Raw genomic sequence first — 22,501 nt, forward strand, 5'->3', positions numbered from 1 at the left:
AAGTATAGGTCAACTCCACGAATTTATTTAGACTCGCGAATTTGATAACCTTGCTTCACTTTATCACTTTACTAATTTATTCATTTTAGAGAATCTAAATACATAGAATACTCTAATATATTAGTTAAGTGTGGCATTCATAATTAATTTTTTTAAGATATTATATAGTTCATAAGTAAACACCTTAACAATAATAATATAATATAATTTAAATATAATTTTTTTCAATAATAATCCCTCTTCTTCACCAATTTCTTGATTTCATCCAAATTCCTTTGAAGAGGGTAGGAGAAGAAACGGAGGGCCATCGCGAAGAGGAAGAAGGTAGTAGACAGCTAGGTTTAGTTCTCAAGTTTTATTGGGGTAATTTTAAAATATCAAAAATTTGTATCTTTTATTATAATTTTAAATAAATTAAATCTAAACCATTAAATCGTTTATTAATTTAATCCAATGCTTTGAATTTCATGATGCATCAAATAAGCTCAAAAAACTTGAGCTAATTTTAGACAGACCCAAAATTATCTTCCATTTTTTTTTCATTGATTTGAAAATCTCATTACTATAGCTACAATTAATTTAGATCTTTTAAAATAAAAAAATTGATAAAATAGTAAAATAAAGAGTTAATTACTATTAATTTTGTGTATTCCACTATTTTATTAGGGCTTTTGAAAAAACTTTAAAAGTAACTTTTTTTTTTAGCTTTTAACTTATGAAAAGTATTAGTGGTATTAAACTATTAATGTCTGGTACGATTTTTGAAACGAAATTGTAGCTTTCTAAGAAGCTATTTAGGAGTTTATAGAGAAGTTAAAAAAAAAGAGTAATTACTCAAATCAGTCCCCAAAGATTTTAAAATCGGACATTTTAGTCCCCAAGAAAAATTAATACATGGATCAATCCCCAAGGTTTTACTCTGAGAGACAAATCAGTCTCCAATTCATTTTCTGACAAAGTAATTATCCAAATCAGTCTCCAAAGATTTTAAAAATGGACATTTTAATCCCAAAAAAACTAATGTACAAATCAATCTCCAACATTTCTCTCTCTGTTAGACATAACAGTCCTCTATCCAAAAATAAAATAAAATAATAATTTCGTATTTACTATTTAATACTGAGCCTTTAGTTCGATTTCGCATTTCAATTTTAAGAAAAAGCCGAAAAGTTTTGTTTCTATTAATTAAAATCATATATAAAAAAATCTCCAAGCAATACTAGTCACATAATTAGTAAGAATAATAAATATCATACAAAAGAATTCAAATAAAACTCAGATACAACTCCTATTCTTCTATATAAAATAAAATCTTAACTAACAAAGGCGAGAGAATTCTATGAAAGCAACTCAACTCATAACTTAACTCAAATAAAACTAATAACTGTCCGCAACTTCAAGCTGAGTATTCGAATTTGTATCATTGAAACGGTGGAAGATTTTCGGGTGAGAACAAACCACGCGTTCTCAGTAAGGAATAAAAATGTCGTAAGAGTAATGAAATAAATGCAAATAATTAACTTTACTAAATAAAACTATATTTTTATCAAACCTTTTGAAAATACTTTTTACTATTGCTTTATATAATTAATTATCTTCTTTAAATTTCTGAACTTAAGACAAATTTCAATCACAACCTCTGTTCTCAATCACCTCAATACACAAACTAATAGCACAGGAAACAGATCAACACACAAATAAATAGCAATAAGACAAATAGCACAATCATAGAGAGACAAGATAAGCAAAGACAATCAAATGCAAATGTGCAAACAATGATGATGCATGTCTATCCCTAACGCAGGCCATGAGCTCACGTGTCGGTTGCCTACCCACTCCCGACATTACTCGGGCACGAGTCCTAAATATGGCTTTCTAGATGCATACAGTGTGCTTATAAGTCGTACGGCTAAGCCGCATACAGTGTGACTTTCCAAATCAATAAGCGTATATCTGGAAAACAGTTTTCAGTGTGTGGGCGTCCCACTTTACATTTGGCACTAAGCTCCAAACAATGTCACATCTGCTCTCTTGTGGCAGTCATTTCATTAATTAATATATTCCTTTAATCTTTGTTCTCTGCTCTCCTGTGGCAAAGATTCCTTTAATTATCTTTCTTTCCTTTACTTTTCGTTTTTCTTCTTCTTTTCTTTCTTATCAACCCGAACTCAAAACATAACTTAAAAGCAAAATCCCTTCTCAAAAGATTGAGTTTAAAACATTATATTTTTCTTAATAAATTGGTTTGAAAAAGCTCTTTTCGTAATAAATTGAAATCAAGTAATATTCTTAAATTAGATTTGCTTTTAAATAACACTTTAAATAAAATCTTAGAGTTTTATAAAAATTTGGCAGTATTGTCTCTAAAATTCGAACTTTGCCACCCTTTAAGAGTCCCAACCTAACCACCTTTCAAACTCTTTTCAAAACATTTCCAAGTAACAAATCATTTTTAATATTCACACCGTTCAAAATATCAAATAAAATCAAATCATTTTCTTTAAAGCTAAGCCTCTTTCTTTTTTAATAAAATTAGCCCGTTTCAAATCTTTTGCTTTTGAAATTAAAGGAAATTCATTTCTTCATTTAAACTTTACAAAACCCTCCGACCATACTCGTTTAACATTTAATACTAACCAAAATCACTTTCTTGCGTATTTTTACCAGCCCTTCACCAGCACCTATTCACCGTCATATTAATACTAAAATCAGTTACCATCCACTTTCATAACCATAAATTCCAACATCAAATACAGTCTCAATTCAAACCCAATTCATAAACTCAAATCTCATTTCAATTTAACAAGCAACACTAAATTGACCAACACTCACAATTATAATCAATTCCTATCAATTAGACACACAAAATACGTGTAAATTATTTGCAATTACTCAATAAATTTTTTGGCATTCTTAAATTAAAAACTTATAATTTTAAAAACGAAACCCCTTACCTTCGTATGAAATCAAAATCAATAAAAGTTTTAGAGAAATTTTTTGACTGAACTACTAAAGAGAAAAATACCAAAAATTATCTATACTTCTTAGAACTCTAATTAGCTGAACTCTAAAAAAATGATAGCTATATCACCGTTAATTTTTACTGAATAAAAATAACACCAACATAAAAAGAAGGATGATATAAATATTTTTACCGAATTAAATTTTTAATTGAAGTTACCAATCACAATAAATCGAAATCAGAAGTTCAGAGACTCTATAGTTTCTCACGTTTCCTTTCTCTCTCGGTTCTTCCTTTTTCTTTTCTTTCTAAGAGTGGTTCAGTCAAGAGGAAGAGCAAATGTGATTTGTGATTTTAAGTCATGCATTAGGTGTCAAGGTAACACATATATACAAGCCACGTTTTTCTTTCTTTTCCTTGGTTTTTTTAATGGCTTCACCAACAAAATGAATGATACTATGGGCCTATGGCAATAATGATTATGAATGGTGATTTAATGAATAACCATGAAATTAGAGACTTTGTGCATACATATATATTTTTTGGGAATATATATATATTCGTNTTTAATTATTTTTATTAAAATATTTTAAAAAAAACAAAATATCAACAAACATAATAACTCATAAATAACTAATTATTTAATTTACAAAATTTTGAAATCTTACAATTGTACTATATTTTTTTATATTTTTAGACAAAAATAATAATAAATTTATTCATTATATACTATTAACTTGTCATATTTTATATATCTCTAAATTTTTCTGTACACAAATTTTATCATTTTAAAATTTTGATATGACTCTCAAATAAACTTCCTAATTTTTTTTCTCGCTTAACTTATATTTGACACAAATATATCTTTAAATTTTTCTGTATATACTTAAATTTGCAGGATTTTAAATGTTAGGAACCAGTATAATTGACAAATTATTAAAAAAGAAATGAAAAAATTGTTGGATAAATGAAGATAATTTTAAGACATAATTAGATTGGTTTTTTTAAAGAGATATTTATCTTTATAATTAATTATTATAGTATTAATGATAATACTTTTTAAAAATATAATAAAACTAATGAATTATTAAAAACACACATAATTATTTAATGGTGGTGACTTTTTTTAATGGATTTTAAATTTAATAAACATGTCTTATCAATGTATATATTGTTTTTTTTTTATGAAACACACTCAAAAACATCATTTTGTCAAATAATACAATAGTTCAATACACAAAATATTACTGTTATTATTTGTACCATGCTAAACGATTAATAACCATTAATTACTTCATTATTATTAAAAATAATATTAATAATAATATTAATAATAATTTTATAAATTTATAAATATCTTTTAATCTCTCATTATTTACAAAATTTAAATATCATACAAGTATATGCATAAAAAATGTGTCATTAAAATTAAATATTTTTTAATGTAAATTTTAAAATCTTAACGAAATAATAGATCGATATCTAATCGATTAAGTCTATATTTCATATATTAGTACCAAAAATCACACACATTACTTATACTCTCAAAGTTCAAGAATTTATATGTTAAGCACTTATATGACCTTGTACTCACCCTAATTTCATAAATATTTACGAGAATAAATCTCTAAAATTCTCGATTAGAGCAATACCACTCCTATATTCGTATAGGTAGAATCTTTTAATAAATAAAATTTATCATTCCATTAATAGTTTTAACTTACTCTTTTAATTTATTATAAATAATACTAAATCATATACCTTAGTGCCCCAATTACTAAATAACTTGTTATTACCCGTTAAACCTTGAAACTAGTGGTCTACTAGAATAAGGTTGGCTTTCTACCATTTAAGAACAATAGGTTTTAATCCTATTTTAACAGTAGTCTCTTTGATTTTATCCCTTGACAAACCTTTAGTCAAAGGGTCTGTTAAATTTTATTGAGATCTTACATAAGTGATGGTAATTACACCATCATCTATTAGTTGTTTCACAAACTCATGTCTCTGAATTTCCGTTATGAACCTTATTATATGCTCGAGACATAGTTGATTCACTATCACAGAAGATTGAAATGATGGTCATCTATTGTGGCCACAACTTTATATCATATAACAAACTTTTTAACCATTTTGCTTCTTTACCTGCGACTGATAAAACTACGATCTCAACCTTTATAGTAAAATTTGCAATACATGTTTGTTTTTCTGAAGCCCAATTTATTGTTTCACCACCTAGGGTGAAAATCCATCCTAAAAGTGGTATCACTAAGATTTGTAATCCAACTTGCGTCGAAATAACATTCTAAAATTGCAGGATAATTACTATAATCCTAAGTTTATGGTTTTCTTAAGATAATCAAGAACTCTTGTAATATGTAATACCCGGTCTAACCGAAATTAATTAAATAATAAGTTAAATAGGAGCGACTATGGTTGAAAGATTTGGCAATTGGAATTTGATAATTTAAATATGATATTTGGATTCAGTGAATTTTTTCGACTCGAAAAACATAATTTTCTGCGTAAAAGCACGCAGTGAAATTTTGACCGGCAGTACCAGCTGAGACCTATCTGATACTGCAGTTGAAAAAATTGATTATGAGTAAATAAGATTAAGAAATGAGGAATTATAATTAGGGGAGGTAGAAATATTTGAAGTGCGATTTAGAGCGCTAATCTTAAAGGTTTTGGTCCAAAATTGGGTCAACGGACAAAAATAAGTGAACCGGGCCTAAGTATGCCCAAGACCCAATATATATAAATATTAGTTATGAGCATTTCACCTTATTTTACCTTAAAAGAAAGAGTTGGGGCGCTGAAATTGAGAAGAGAGAAGAGAAGAGAGAAAACATAACTCTCTTTGATATTCAAACCACCGTAACTTGAGCTAAGGAGCTCCGATTGACGAGCCGTTTACGGCCGCGCATCGCTCTTCTCATCCTCTACAATTTTATCTAAGTTTTGTGGTGAGTATTCCATTCATCTCTGCTCAGTTTTCGAAATTCCTCACTGTTACACATTTTTAGGTAGTTAGTGTTGAAATCTTGTGATTTTGGGTGTTTAGGAATACTCCAACATGGATTCTAAGTGGGTTCTATCCCTACTTCATATGGGCTGAGGTAAGAAGTGTTTAAACCCTTGTGATTTGTCATTTTTATGAGCCCTAGGTTGATGTATGTATGTGAAATTGGTTATGTTAGTGTATTTGGTAATTTTGATGCACAATTGGGAGGTTGGTGTTACTTGTGGAGCTTTGGTGAGGCTTGGAGCTAAGGGTTGATGGAGACTTCCATAGAAGAGGCTCAATTGGTTTGGTTACAAGAGGTATGGTTTTTAAGTTTCATTTAAGTACCGTGTGGTGTGATGAGAATTTCTAGGCTAGATGCCCCTAGGATTAAGTTTGGATTGTGTAAATGGTTGGTGCTAATATGCATAGTTGGTATCTAATGTAAATTAATGATTGGGTTGAGAATTGTGTGGCCTTGTATGCTTGGTGTATTGGGAATTTGATGTATTAGGTAATGAGTATTAATTTGTGATTTATGCATTTAAATTGTGAAATTGGGCCGGAGGCCGTGAATTTTAGGCCGTAGGCCGAAAAGAGGTAAGGAAGGTAAGTTGATTTGTGCATTGTATGATGACACAAGTGATTTGATGAATTTCAGATAATGAATATATGAATGACTGAGTTGGTTATTGAATAATAAAGTTTGAGGAGTTGAAGTGTGGAATTTGGTAATTTTGGGTGAAATTATATAGATGAGGTATGTTTGGTTTTAGTTGAGATATATTATGTGGTCATATATGTGATTATGATTATTGATGCCTTGATGGTATGATGATGCATGAGAGATATGTATGTTGTGATATATGCTTGAGGAATGATTCAGGTTGATTTGTGGGTGAAACCATGTGATAGTGAGTATGATATTGATTATGTATAATGATGATTGATTGGAAATAGTATCGTTGAAAATTGGGATGAGGAATGATGTATGACATGTTAATGTGTTTGTAAGTTAGCCATTTGTTTGAAATGGGTAACAATGGTTATATGACGGTTCTGTGAATTGTGGAAAGGTGTTAATGTATGAGTTGAGGAGGCTTGATGTTGATTTTGGTATATTTTGATTGATTTCAAAAGGGTTGAAATTGGCATGCTTTGGTTGATTTCAAAAAGGGTTGAAAATGGCTTGTTTTGAAAATGGCACTTTGTGGTTTTGTACGAAAATATCGTTTTTGGGCATACTTTGACGGAACATAACTTGGACTCCGGATCCCCGTTTTATGACAAACTCCTTTAGAAATGAAATTGGATCCGGGATGTCCATGCCTTTCGAAAAACGGGCGAAAAATGATTTAAAACGAGGATGTTATGTCCGTTGAAAGATTGGGGGTTTAATCTGTGAATTCTGCAACTTTTAACTTAGAAAATTTTTACAGAATGACCATCCACGCGTAGGCGCACTTGGCACGTACACGTCGTTCTTCAAAAAGGCACCATCCACGCGTGCGCGTGGTGTGCGCGGGCGCGTCGATGCACTGCACCAATTGCCCAGCCATTTTCCCGAGAGTTGTGCCAGAGTTGTGCCAGTTTTGTGCCTGTGGCGCAAGTGCACCCACGCGTACGCGTGGTTTACGCGTACGCGTTGTTTGGCTATTTTTCAATCCACGCGTCCGCGTGAATGACGCATACGCATCGATGAGCTTTGTGGCCATCCACGCGTGCGCATGGAGGACGCGTACGCGTGGCCCTGTTTTCATGCCAAAGTTGATTTTTGAGTTTTAAAAGCCAAATCTCATACTTCTAAGCCTCCGATCTCACCCCTTATGTATTAAATCTTTATGATATGCCTAGCAATGAGGAAGGAGTTAGGGGATGTGGTAACTTGCGAATGAAGCAAGGGGAAAAGTTGTGATCAATGATGATCAAAGATGATTATATGAGATATGGAGGATGACGGTGGAAGTACCGTGTATGCCATGAGCCGAAGGGCTATATTTGTTGATAAATGGCTGGTTCTTGATTGAACCATGAGCCGGATGGTTTAGTTATTGCCGGGTTACGGCAAAGCCATTATTGATTATGGCTGAATATAAATGCATATATGATTAATGAAAGAATGTGTTAAATGGATAATAGTGAAAAATGTTGAAATGTGATGTGTGACCCTGGGTAGTAGGCAGTGGCGTTGTCCACTTGCTCCGGGTATGAGAATGTTTATGATAAATGAGTTTAATTATGGAGTTTTGAATGAATGTATTTGTGATACCTGGGTAGTAGTAAGGGTGGTGGTTCGTCCCGCTTGCTCCAGGTTAATGTTTGAGATTTGATAATAATGAGTATTGCTTTTAAACTGAACAAATGTATATTCTGAGATCCTGGGCAGTAGCAAGGGTTGTGGTTCGTCCCACTTGCTCCAGGTCAGAGATTATGACGCCTGGGTAGTAGCGGCAGTAGTGGTGAATCCACTCGCTCCAGGTTGAGCATTTGAACACCCGTCTGGGTAGTAGTCGCAATAGTGGTTATTCCACTGGCTCTGGGTTGAGCGAGTAGTAGCTCAAACCTACTTGCTCCGCAAGGGGTGTTTCTGTCCAATGGTTAGCTACCAGGACATGTCGGGTTGGCTATATAACCGACAGATGATATCATCAGCCATAGGGTAGGCATACATGATTTGCATATGTTTGAATTGTTTGGGTTTACCTATTTGTTTTGGATATCTACATCATATATGCTATGTTAACTGATTATGCGCTACTTGTTCTACTTGTACCTTATTTGTGTATTACTTGCCTGTATTGCTTGTGTTTGTACAACTGAGAGGCCCCTCATGCTGGTGTCGGTGGATGTTGAGGGCTGTTCTTGATGAGATAATTTGAGCTCCCTGGGTAGACGCAGTGATGTGGTTTCACTAGCTCCGGGTGAGGGTATGATGTATTGATACAGAATTGCTGAGGTAGAACAACTAGTGATGGTTTTGTTTATGATTCTGAGTCTGATTCGTGGAAGAGTCAGCGAGTTGGGAAATATGTGAAACATGAATTAGTTTTAGCACTCCTTTATGACAGTTGCCTATTCATGGATTAGCGAGAACCTAGGATGCATAATTGTTGAAGAAGTTTAGGGTGCTTAGTGAGTTTTTATTGCAATGCATTGTATTTATTTGGCACTTTTACCGTACTGGGAACCCATGGACCCGAGGTTCTTATTCCGTATATATCTCTTATTTTTCAGATACAGGTCCAGGTGTTCAGAAGTGAGTTGTGGGTCGTCCGAGAGACGGCGAAGATCCTTATTTTCTCTACTTTGTGTTTTGCTTAGAATCTCTCCACCTTTGTTTTGAAAGGATTATATTATGTATTGAACTCTTTTGAACTTGCCTATAGAGGCTCTCATGTTTCCTTTGGGAGAGATTAGGATATACTGTTGTCAACTACTTTCATACTGTACCATAACCGGCCTAAACTTCGCGGGTCGCGACTAGTGACTATTTACTTATGTTATATATATCTATCTGTTATCTATCTCTTAATCTCCTTTATGGCTTGTCCGTATATCGTTTTTGACTTCACGATTTATCTTTGTGTTGTCGAAACGTGAGTGATACGTCTTCGCTCCGAAATTATCTATATTATTATATTAAAAATCTACCTGAGAGTCGTACCACCATAGTATCATTGACTTGTGAGTCGAACATAAGGATTTGAATATTAGGGTGTTACATTATGGTATCCGAGCAGTTCATCCTTGTGAGCCTGAGGGATGGAACTGCTTATGCTTCAATGCATACTCTGAGTCTGTGCCTGTGCTAGTTAGGGTATCTAACCGATACATCTAGCATGAAGTCCATGAGTGTACCTTTGGTACTTTAAAGCACTAATCTTCTGATATTGAGACTGATCAACTTGATATCGATTGTTTGGTGTGTATAGAAACTAGATGGCGCCTCGTGGACACGGTCGGGGACGTGAGAGAGATCGTACTAGCACGCAGGAACCGAAAGTCAACCCGAATAACCCGGTAAACCTTATGGCGGCATTGGAGAATCTGGCTGCTGCTATGCAGGCCACTGCGAAGGCTCTTGGGCAACAGATAAACAATAATGGCAATGGCGGAAGGGAAGCTCAGGGCCCGATGACGCTGGCAACTTTCTTAAAGGTTAATCCACCTAAGTTCAAGGGATCCACCAATCTGACTGAAGCTGATACTTGGTTTCAGGCCATGGAGCGAGCACTGCAAGCGCAGTTGGTGCCTGAAGAGCAGCGTGTTGAATTTGCTATCTATCTGTTCACGGGAAAGCATCGCATTGGTGACAAGGGGCTCGACGTCTCCTGCAACAGGGGAATGATCCTATCACTTGGGATACTTTCTAGGTGAAATTCTATAAGAAGTACTTTTTGAATTCCTCCAGAACAGCCAAGGAATTGGAGTTACTACAACTGAAGCAAGGTGCTATGTCCGTATCTGAGTATACAGACAAATTTGAGGAGCTATTCAGGTTTTTCCGCATGTATCAGGGAGCTTCGGGAGACTTCGAGGAATGAAAATGCATTAAGTATGAAGGAGGGCTCGAGAGCGACATCTTAAGTTCAGTGGGACCAATGAAGATCTGAACTTTTTCAGAGTTAGTGAATAAGAGCAGAATTGCTGAAGAGTGTGTGAAAATGAGGGTTGTAGAGAAAGGAAGTCATGGAGAGCACAACCAAGGATTCGCACCAAGGGGTTGAGAGTTTAAGGGGAGCGGATACATACAACACTTTCCTCAAGGACGGAATAACTTTGCGACGAGTGAGGAGTCCCAAAGAAACGGTAAGGGAAAACGGGCAGCGGCTGCTTCTGATGTTTTGAGCTGTCAGAGATGTAGAAGTCATCACCCAAATAGGCCGTGCCGATTGGGGTTAGGTGTATGTTACAAGTGCGGGTTACCAGGGCATGTATCAAGAAATTGCCAACAAGGAGAGAGTCAGGATGCGGGCCGATTGCGACAGTAAGATTGAGGTAATTGCAATAATCAAGTTTAAAGGATAGTGCGTGATTTTATAATACTGCATGTACAGTAAAACTGGGAATGTCGAGCTTAAATATTAGACTGAGAAGCAAACCGGATGGTCCGAGTAAGGATTTGCCATAATACAAATGGATAAATGCCTGTGATGTAAGTGATTTTCTGTTGAGAATGATGTGTTATGTTTGTTATGTAGTTGGTTGATTTTTGGATTTTTGGTGAAACGGATTGAACCCGTGACTTTTAGTTCCTTTGATTTAAATAGATAAGGAATGGTCCTAAATGATGGATTTGGAAATGTTGATTTGAAATGCCAGTCATGCTAAGTTGTGGTTGAGTACTTGAGGAAGTAAGTGATAGAGCTAGTACTAGACGAGAGATCAGAACAAAATAGCAGAAACTTGCGGAAGCAGTAACACAGTATAGCTACGAATAGGAGCTGTAAAAGTTTACTATAATATCTTAAGTTTGAATACTAGAAGGGTTAAGCGGGTTACTGCAAGTAATGATTTCCAAATAGTTGGAATTGATTGCGGCTGCAAGCTTTGATGGTTCTAAAGCGGATGAGGAAATTATCATTGATGCGTAATTGGATTTAGATGATGAGAGAGTGCAAGTTGTCGTGTTTGAGAGATGAGTATTATGATGTTTGATCATAGTGACCTTGGATTTAGATTGAGATTTATAATGATTGGTTTTGAAAGACAAATGTGAAAACCATTAAATTGAAATGCTGATGTGGTACTGAGATTGGTTTGAGGGAACCCGTGACGGGTGGTAAACTCCAGTTTTTAGGAGAGGTGCTGTCAATTTTTCCCAAGAATTTGAAAGAGTTTTTGTTATAGTTTTGAGAAGGACCTTTGATTTGAATAACTTTAACAAAAGAGATGTGTTTCAAATGATTTTATAGATTATTAAAGGAAGTCAGATTCTTATGATTTTGTTAGCATGTTATTCCAAACTCATTTGATTTCTAGGAATGAAAGGGGTTTTTGATTGATGAGTCAGAGACTTTACAACAGCAAGTCATATAGAAATTCAAGGGATTCAGAATAAGAAAGTAAGTTTAGAGGTTATGCTTGGAGTTGAACTGTGATTAGAGGAATTGGCTTGGCAGAGAGAGAGGATAGGGATGGAGTATGATTAAGGTGTGGTGATGATCTTTAATTGATTATAGTGATGTGGGATGATGGCTATGATTAACGATGATGGCAATATTATTAATGAGACGATAAAAGTAAGGAACGAGGCTGTTGGTCGGCGTTGAATGAATGACCGAGACCCTCGGAGATAGATAAATCAGAGCGCGACAACGGAAGCGCGCAAAGTAAAAAGACCTTGGAGCTTTTATGCGTTGGATATAAAGGCACACTACGCGCGCGTACTCGCAGTGATGGATGGAATTTTCGAGGGTGAAAATTTCTGTTAGGGGGGTATAATGTAATACCCGGTCTAACCAAAATTAATTAAATAATAAGTTAAATTGGAGCGACTATGGTTGGAGGATTTGACAATTGGAATTTGATGATTTAAATATGATATTTGGATTTAGCGAATTTTTTCGGGTCGGAAAACATAGTTTTTTGCGTAAAAGCGTGCAGTAGAATTTTGACCAGCAGTACCGGCTGAGACCTGTCTGGTACTACAGTTGAGAAAATTGATTATGAGTAAATAAGATTAAGAAATGAAGAATTATAATTAGGGGAGGTAGAAATATTTGAAGTGCGATTTAAAGCGCTAATCTTAAAGGTTTTGGTCCAAAATTAGGCCAATTGACAAAAATAAGTGAACCGGGTCTAAGTGGGCCCAATACCCAATATATATAAATATTAGTTATGAGCATTTCAGCTTATTTTACCCTAAAAGGAAGGGTTTGGGCGCTGAAATTGAGAAGAGAGAAGAGAAGAGAGAAAACCTAACTCTCTTTGATCTTCAAACCACCGTAACTTGAGCTACGGAGCTCCGATTGACGAGCCGTTTACGGCCACGCGTCGCTCTTCTCATCCTCTACAATTCTATCTAAGATTTGTGGTGAGTATTCTATTCATCTCTGCCCAGTTTTCGAAATTCCCCACTGTTACATATTTTTGGGTAGTTAGTGTTGAAATCTTGTGATTTTGGGTGTTTAGGGATACTCCAACATGGATTCTAAGTGGGTTCTATCCCTACTTCATATGGGCTGAGGTAAAAAGTGCTCAAACCCTTGTGATTTGTCATTTTTATGAGCCTTAGGTTGATGTATGTATGTGAAATTGGTTATGTTAGTGTATTTGGTGATTTTGATGCACAATTGGGAGGTTGGTGTTACTTGTGGAGCTTTGCTGAGGCTTGGAGCAAAGGGTTGGTGGAAACTTCCATAGAAGAGGCTCAATTGATTTGGCTACAAGAGGTACGGTTTAAGTTTCATTTAAGTACCGTGTGGTGTGATGAGAATTCCTAGGCTAGATGCCCCTAGGATTAAGTTTGGATTATGTAAATGGTTAGTGCTAATATGCATAGTTGGTATGTAATGTGAATTAATGATTGGGTTGAGAATTGTGTGGTCTTGTATGCTTGGTGTATTGGGAATTTGATGTATTGGGTAATGAGTATTGATTTGTGGTTTATGCATTTAAATTATGAAATTGGGCCAGAGGCCGTGAATTTTGGGCCGAAGGCCGGAAAGAGGTAAGGAAGGTAAGTTGATATATGCACTGTATGATGACACAAGTGATTTGATGAATTTCAGATAATGAATATATGAATGACTGAGTTGGTTATTGAATAATAAGGTTTGAGGAGTTGAAGTGTGGAATTTGGTAATTTTGGATGAAATTACATAGATGAGGTATGTTTGGTTTTAGTTGAGATATATTATGTGGTCATATATGTGATTATGATTATTGATGCCTTAATGGTATGATGATGCATGAGAGATATGTATGTTGTGATATATGCTTGAGGAATGATTAAGGTTGATTTGTGGGTGAAACCATGTGATAGTGAGTATGATATTGATTATGTATAATGATGATTGATTGGAAATAGTATCGTTGAAAATTGGGATGAGGAAGGATGTATGACATGTTAATGTGTTTGTAATTTAGTCATTTGTTTGAAATGGATAACAATGGTTATATGGTGGTTCTGTGAATTGTGGGAAGGTGTTAATGTATGAGTTGAGGAGGCTTGATGTTGATTTTGGTATATTTTGATTGATTTCAAAAGGGTTGAAATTGACATGCTTTGGTTGATTTCAAAAGGGGTTGAAAATGGCTTGTTTTGAAAATGACACTTTGTGGTTTTGTATGAAAATATGATTTTTGGGCATACTTTGACGGAACATAACTTGGACTCCGGATCCGCATTTTGTGCCAAACTCCTTTAGAAATGAAATTGGATCCGGGATGTCCATGCCGTTCGAAGAACGGGCAAAAAATGATTTAAAACGAGGATGTTATGTCCGTTGAAAGAATGAGGGTTTAATTTGTGAATTCTGCAGTTTTTAACTTAGAAAATTTTTACCAGAATGACCCTCCACGCGTAGGCGCACTTGGCGCGTACGCGTCGTTCTTCAAGAAGGCACCATCCACACGTGCACGTGGTGTGCACGGGCGCGTCAATGCGCTGCACCAATTGCCCAGCCATTTTTTCGAGAGTTGTGCCAGTTTTGTGCTTGTGGCGCAAGTGCACCCACGCGTACGCGTGGCTTACGCATACGCGTCGTTTGGCTATTTTTCAATCCACACGTTCGCTAAATGACGCATACGCGTCGATGAGCTTTGTGGCCATCCACGCGTGCGCGTGGAAGACGCGTACGCGTGGCCCTGTTTTCATGCCAAAGTTGATTTTTGAGTTTTAAAAGCCGAATCTCATACTTCTAAGCCTCCGATCTCACCCCTTATGTACTAAATCTTTATGATATGCCTAGCAATGAGGAATGAGCTAGGGGATATGGTAACTTGCAAATGAAGCAAGAAAAAAAGTTGTGATCAATGATGATCAAAGATGATTATATGAGATATGGAGGATGACGGTGGAAGTACCGTGTATGCCATGAGCCGAAGGGCTATATTTATTGATAAATGGCTGGTTCTTGATTGAACCATGAGCCGGATGGCTGAGTTATTGTTGGGTTACGGCAAAGCCATTATTGATTATGGCTGAGTATAAATGCATATATGATTAATGAATGAATGTGTTAAATGGATAATAGTGAAAAATGTTGAAATGTGATGTGTGACCCCGGGTAGTAGGCAGTGGCGTTGTCCACTTGCTCCGGGTTTGAGAATGTTTATGATAAATGAGTTTAATTATGGAGTTTTGAACGAATGTATTTGTGATACCTGGGTAGTAGTAAGGGTGGTGGTTCGTCCCGCTTGCTCCAGGTTAATGTTTGAGATTTGATAATAATGAGGGTTGCTTTTAAACTGAAAGAATGTATATTCTGAGATCCTGGGCAGTAGCAAGAGTTGTGGTTCGTCCCACTTGCTCCAGGTCAGAGATTGTGACGCTTGGGTAGTAGCGGCAATAGTGGTGAATCCACTCACTCCAAGTTGAGATTTTGAACACCCGTCTGGGTAGTAGCTGCAGTAGTGGTTATTCCACTGGCTCTGGGTTGAGCGGGTAGTAGCAAGGGGGTTGTAGCTCAAACTTACTTGCTCCGCAAGGGGTGTTTCTGTCCAATGGTTAGCTACCAGGACATGTCGGGTTGACTATATAACCGACAGATGATATCATCAGCCATAGGGCAGGCATACATCATTTGCATATGTTTGAATTGTTTGCGTTTACCTATTTGTTTTGGATATCTACATCATATATGCTATGTTAACTGATTATGTGCTACTTGTTCTACTTGTACCTTATTTGTGTATTACTTGCCTGTATTGCTTGTGTTTGTACAACTGAGAGGCCCCTCATGCTGGTGTCGGTGGATGTTGAGGGCTGTTCTTGATGAGATAATTTGAGCTCCCTGGGTAGACGCAGTGATGTGGTTTCACTAGCTCCAGGTGAGGGTATGATATATTGATACAGAATTGCTGAGGTAGAACAACTAGTGATGGTTTTGTTTATGATTCTGAGTCTGATTCGTGGAAGAGTCAGCGAGTTGGGAAATATGTGAAACATGAATTAGTTTTAGCACTCCTTATGACAGTTGCCTATTCATGGATTAGCGAGAACCTAGGATGGATAATTGTTGAAGAAGTTTAGGGTGCTTAGTGAGTTTTTATTGCAGCGCATTGTATTTATTTGGCACTTTTACCGTACTGGGAACCCATGGGCCCGGGGTTCTTATTCCGTATATATCTCTTGTTTTTCAGATACAGGTCCAGGTGTTCAGAAGTGAGTTGTGGGTCATCCAAGAGACGGCGAAGATCCTTATTTTCTCTACTTTGTGTTTTGCTTAGAATCTCTCCACCTTTGTTTTGAAAGGATTATATTATGTATTGAACTCTTTTGAACTTGCCTATAGAGGCTCTCATGTTTCCTTTAGGAGAGATTAGGATATACTGTTGTCAACTACTTTCATACTGTACTCTAACCGGCCTAAACTTCACGGGTCGCGACTAGTGACTATTTACTTATATTATATATATCTATCTGTTATCTATCTCTTAATCTCCTTTATGCCTTGTCCGTATATCATTTTCGGCTTCACGGTTTATCTTTTTGTTGTCGAAACGTGAGTGATACGTCTTCGCAATTTTATTTATACTCTTTTCAGACTTCTCGATTAATACTCTTTCCGAAATTATCTATATTATTATATTAAAAATCCACCTGAGAGTCGTACCACCGTAGTATCATTGACTTATGAGTCGAGTATAAAGATTTGAATATTAGGGTGTTACATAATAACTTTCCAATGTTGATTGCTAGATTTTCTTGTAAACCTTGATAATTTGCACAAAACAAATGTTATATCAGGTCTGGTACAATTCATTGCAAACATTAAACTTTCTATAGCACTAACATATTCTAATTATGCTATAGGTCTTCCTGCGTTTCTTTCTAATTTAAAATTAGGATCGTAGGGTGTACTGAATTCTTTAATTGTGAGATGATCAAACTTTTATAATATCTTTTTGATATAATGAGATTGACTTAAAATAAAGCCAATTTAATTCTTATGCACCTTTATGCCTAATATTATATCAATTTCATTTAAATCCTTCATCTTGAATTTAGAAATTATATACTCATTCGTTATACGAATTTCTTCTAAATTTGTTCCAATGATTAATATATCATCAACATATAGACAAATAATTACTCTATAATCTTTTCTAAATTTTGAATAAATACATTTATTCACACTATTATGTAAGAAGTCATTTGATAACACAACTAAATCAAACTTCTCATGTCATTATTTAGGTGTTTGTTTTAAATCATACAAAAACTTAATTAATTTACAAACTTTTTTTTTCATTTTTAGGTAGTACATAGCCTTTCGATTACTCCATATAAATTTTTTCATTAAGATTTTTATTTAGAAAAGCTGTTTTATCATCCATTTGATATATATGAAGCTTATAAATGGATGCTAATCTTATAAGCGTTCTAATAAAAGTCATTTTTACTACATGTGTGTAGGTATCAAAATAGTCTAAACTTTCTTGTTGTCTAAATTTCTTAGCCACTAACCTTACTTTAAAGGTTTTTGATGAACCATTAGTGTTATACTTTTTTTCTAAATACTCACTTACATCCTATAGGCTTTGATCTTGGAGACAAATCAACCAAGACTCAAGTATTGTTTGATAATATTGAGTCCATTTCATCATTTGTTGCTTCTTTTTAAAAGGCAGAATCCCTCGTAGCCTCTTTGAACGTTTGTGGATTACCCTTTATATTCATCACAATAGAAATCTTGTTTGTCACAGAATTCCCAATTCTTTCTACCAAAAAAGTTATAACCCGAGAAGAAATAAAATCTAGACCCAAGTCTTTTTCTTTTCTTACTCTCAAACTCTTTCTTGGTTCAATCAATTCTTTATCGCTTAGACATTTAATATTTTAATTATTTATTTTTTGTGAAACACTAGTATTATTTTTAGGATATTGTGAACTAAAAGTTAAATCATTGATAAATTTATTTTTAATAAATTCTACCACTCTTTATTCAACAACTATATTAGACACTAAATCTAATATTCTATATGTTTTAGAATTTTGAGCGTATCTTATAAAAATACCTTTTATGAATCTTGCCCCTAATTTGGTTCTCTTTTGATCAAGAACTCAATAAAAAGTTAAGCACCTTCACACTTTCAGTTAATTGAAATTAGGTCTTTATTTTCAAATTTTATAAGAAAAAATATTTCTATGTCTTGATGATATCTTATTATGGATATGATATGATGTTAATAATGTTTCATCCCACAAATTATAAAATAATTTTGTATTTAGTAACATTGAATTAACCATATCCACTAAGGTACAGTTTTTATTTTTTGCCAAATCATTTTGTTGTGGAGCATACGAAGTGAAAAATTTATGCACAATACCATATAGTTCACATAAGTTATCAAATTTATTAGAAAAATATTCTCCATCTTAATCACTAAAAAAAATTTATTTTCTTATCATACATATTTTTTACTTCTATTTTATATTTTTTAAATATTTCAAAAACTTCATCTTTATTTCTAAGTAAATACACATAAATAAATCTAGAACAATTATCAATAAAAATTATAAAATATCTTTTTTTTTCTCTAGTAATATTATCATTTAATTCACAAATATCATTATGAAATAATTCTAATAAAGGTCTATTTCTTTGAACTTCAGGAAAAAAAATTTAGTGATTTTGGATTGTACGTAAATATCACATTTCCTATTAAAATCTTTGTTACTAAGATCAATATAGTTATTTTTATACATATATTCAATTAATTTATAGTTTAAGTGTGCTAATCTACTATGTTATAAATCATAAGAATCAACAACATATAAAGAAATATTCACTTTATTAATACTAAGTTTAAACATACTTTTAGTATAATATCCTTTTTTAAACAAGATCACTTTATCAGATTCTACTACAATTTTAAATCTTTTCTTACACAAGAGACTAATAAAAATTAAATTTTTTTTTCAAATCCAAAATATGAAATACATTTTTTAAACTTAATTTCTTTTCAGATGTAAAATTCAATTCCACAGTTCCTTGACCACAAATTTTGGTTGAGTTGTCATTAACCATTAAGATTTTTCTATTGTTCACTTTTTTATATATTTTGAATTAGTTACGGTCATTGCAAACGTGAATAGTAATTTCAAAATCTAACCACCACTCAAATGATTTTTTTTGTGTTGCCATATTGAGTTTTGTAACCATACCAATATGCATATTTTATACTTTTTTTATAACCATAGAATTAGATCCTTCTTTTTCACTAAGTTGAAATTTTGGTACTTCTTTTTTCAAGTCTACATTTTTTAATGTAATATTTTTTATTGTGACAATAATAATATTCTCTTTATCTCTTTTTGTCTTGCTTTAAATCTTTTGAGAACTTTTTTTTTTCTTATTGGTGTTATCTTTACCAATATGATTCACTTTAAAATTTTAAAAAAGATACACAGTATCAAATTTTTTAGTTACTCTTCTATACGTATATATCTTAATAATTTTTCAATTGTAAAGTTCTTAATAATATGTAAAAAAAATTTCCTTTAATCATTACAAGATGAAGATAATTTTGAAATAATTGCTTAAATTTATAGTAATTCAAGGATCACTACTTGTAAATTATGAAGTCTATTTACAAAAATTTGTAATTCATAAATTTGATCCACAACAAGCATCGTTCATAATAAATTCAAAATATTTTCTCATAATAAACTTATCTGTGCCATATCGTTTAATATTGTACTTTTTTTTCAAAAACTTCTAAATCTCCAATAATAATTAAATTGACATATAGAGATTATAAAGTAGGTTGGATAAAATATTAAGAATATAACCTCGACATGTAAAAATATTTTCATGACGTTTCTTCTTCAATTTGATAATCTATTTTCTCTTTTGGTGTAAAATTTTCAACAGCATTAATAATTATTGTAATTTTTTAGTCAATCACATATGCAAAATTGAGAATCAAAAAAAAAATTGTATCTTTCTAACTGTTAAAATTTGTTCTATCAAAGCAATCCAATTTGACAAATTCTTGATTCATAATAATCTTTTTATCATATTCAAGTAATATCTCTTTAAAATTATTGGAAATATAAATATGGTTTCAAGAGATAATTTGATCGCTTTTTTTAAGAAAAATTTATCCCTACACTTAATTACTATAAAATTGATGATAATACTCTCTTAAAATATAATAAAACTGATAAATTTTTTAATTAACAATAATAAAGATGTTAACTTTCTCGAATAAAAAAATTACAAACACACTTTTTATTTCCTTTTATTACACACTTCAAATAATAAATAGTAATAAAAAATCACATAACTATTTAATAGTTATAAGTCTTTTAATGAATTTTAAAATTAACAAATATACCTTATCAACATATATATTGTTTCTTTTATGACACACTAAAAAATATTCTTTTTATTAAATAATACAATAATTCAATACACAAAATATTACCATTATTGTTTATGCTATACTAAACGGTTAATAACCGTTAATTACTTCATTATAATTAAAAATAATATTACAAATGTGTAAATATCGTCCAAAGGTAAACTAAAATTATGGCCAATCCAAACAAGAAAATAATTTACAACTCACTATACTTGTTATATATACATAGACTTGTGATCAAAACTGGAAGTTAATTAATCTTGCTCGTGCTAGTACCTAACATAATGACTTCTACTTAGTCTATTAACAGAGTAGCTCCTCTGTCAATGAATCAATCAAAATAAATAAAAAAAAAAAAAAAAAAAAAATCAAAATCATAAAAAGATGCAAAAAATGAATAAGTTGTAGTCTTGTAGAATCTATTGGATCTGGAGTGTTCTAGTACACATGGTGCAATAATATCTGCGCTTGGTTTTAAAGTAGATAGGAAGAAAACAGAAACGCCATTGCTTCTGAACGTCCGTTGCTTGCACCATGCCTCCACAGTACGGACACGCCCCTGGCGCTGGTTGCCTCGCTAAAACCCTCTCGTCCTCGTCGCACACAAATACCAGGCACATGGTTATGATGAAAGTAGCGTGTTATGTGAGTCTTTGAGAAAGAAGGGTTGTTTTAAGGGGGTATTTATAAATGGAATTTGAGTTTGTGGCGTGTGAGGAAGAGTATGGTTTCTTCTGGAAGAGTGAGTGGCACCTGGTCAACGGCAGAGCGCGTATCTAGAAAATTCTACATTTTTTTTTTTTATATCGCAAAACTCTTATGTAAAATTTATCGTAAAAAATTATTAAATAATTTAATAAATTTAATTAAATTATTACCTAATTTTAATAATTATCAGTTATTAATTTCACACAAAAACATATAAATTTTCACCATATTACCAACTTAATTATTATGTGAGACAGTGAGAGCTTAGTTTTATATAGACAAATGCAAATTCGTCTTACTATTATAAATAAAAAAGTAAAAATAAAAAATAAAATATTTAAACTTCAAATTTGATATAAAATATAATAAATAAAAATTAAAATTTGTTAAATTAATAAATTATATAACATTTTTATTTAAAAAAAGATGATTTTTTTTATACTTTTTTTTTTTGGTCAAGTGGATTGGACAACCCCCAATCCTAGGCATTACATCCATACATCCATGTATTACACACCCACACAACTCACTCACACACACTACATGGAAGTACACATAAATGGTTCTATATTCCTTCATGAGGACTTGAAGTCGGTGCAGCTCTATGGGAGGCACACAAAGTGGCCATCTAACCCAGGCCTCGGCTGCGATTTTTTTTATACTTATATTTTCATTTGTGGACTGTAGTTGACTAGTTGCAGCCCATTACCCTTTTCCAAGCTTAAGTAACCACCAAATAGTGTTTCATGTCCAAGAAAAAAAAAGACCAAATAATGAAAATCGCCCAAAAAACCCCAATCACCATGACTTTTGTTTTTTATTTGTTCGTTTATAATTTATAACTTCTATAAATTATTATACCAAAAACAAAATGATTTCTATATGTATTTATACATTAAGATTAAAATTAACATCAAGGTTGATTTTATTTCTGTTCTAACCCAACTCAACGCGACCCATGCACAGTTAAACAAACGGACGCTTGTCCCATTTTATACGGGCAGGCGTCTTTTGCGTAACACGAACAATGAGAGATTCGATAGCTAGCAAAAACTATGAAAGAGGTTGGGTCCTAACGAGACAAAGACCCATCCGGACGAATGAGGATAAGAAAGAGGGATCTATCTCTCTCTAGATACGTCTAGAGTAGCAAAACGGGTTAAACCCATCGGGCCAACCCGTTAAACCCGCTAAAAGACGGGTCGAGCTAGGATTTAGAGCCCGCCGAATTAAAAAAAAATCCGCCAAACCCGCACCGTCAAACTGGCGGGGCAGGGGGGCCGCCG

At 33.4% G+C, this 22,501-nt stretch overlaps 1 protein-coding gene across 1 annotated transcript; it reads right to left on the minus strand.

The window, feature by feature from the left end:
• Nucleotides 1-20,901: 20,901 nt before the first annotated feature.
• On the minus strand, nucleotides 20,902-21,176 carry LOC107495287 (uncharacterized). Its single transcript, XM_016116395.3, has one exon. The coding sequence runs from the start codon at nucleotides 21,125-21,127 to the stop codon at nucleotides 20,927-20,929; it is 201 nt and encodes a 66-aa protein (XP_015971881.1). The 5' UTR covers nucleotides 21,128-21,176; the 3' UTR covers nucleotides 20,902-20,926.
• Nucleotides 21,177-22,501: the final 1,325 nt, after the last annotated feature.

This window comes from Arachis duranensis, chromosome 6 (assembly GCF_000817695.3).
Source record: "Arachis duranensis cultivar V14167 chromosome 6, aradu.V14167.gnm2.J7QH, whole genome shotgun sequence".
In the NCBI taxonomy this organism is placed as follows: Eukaryota; Viridiplantae; Streptophyta; class Magnoliopsida; order Fabales; family Fabaceae; genus Arachis; species Arachis duranensis.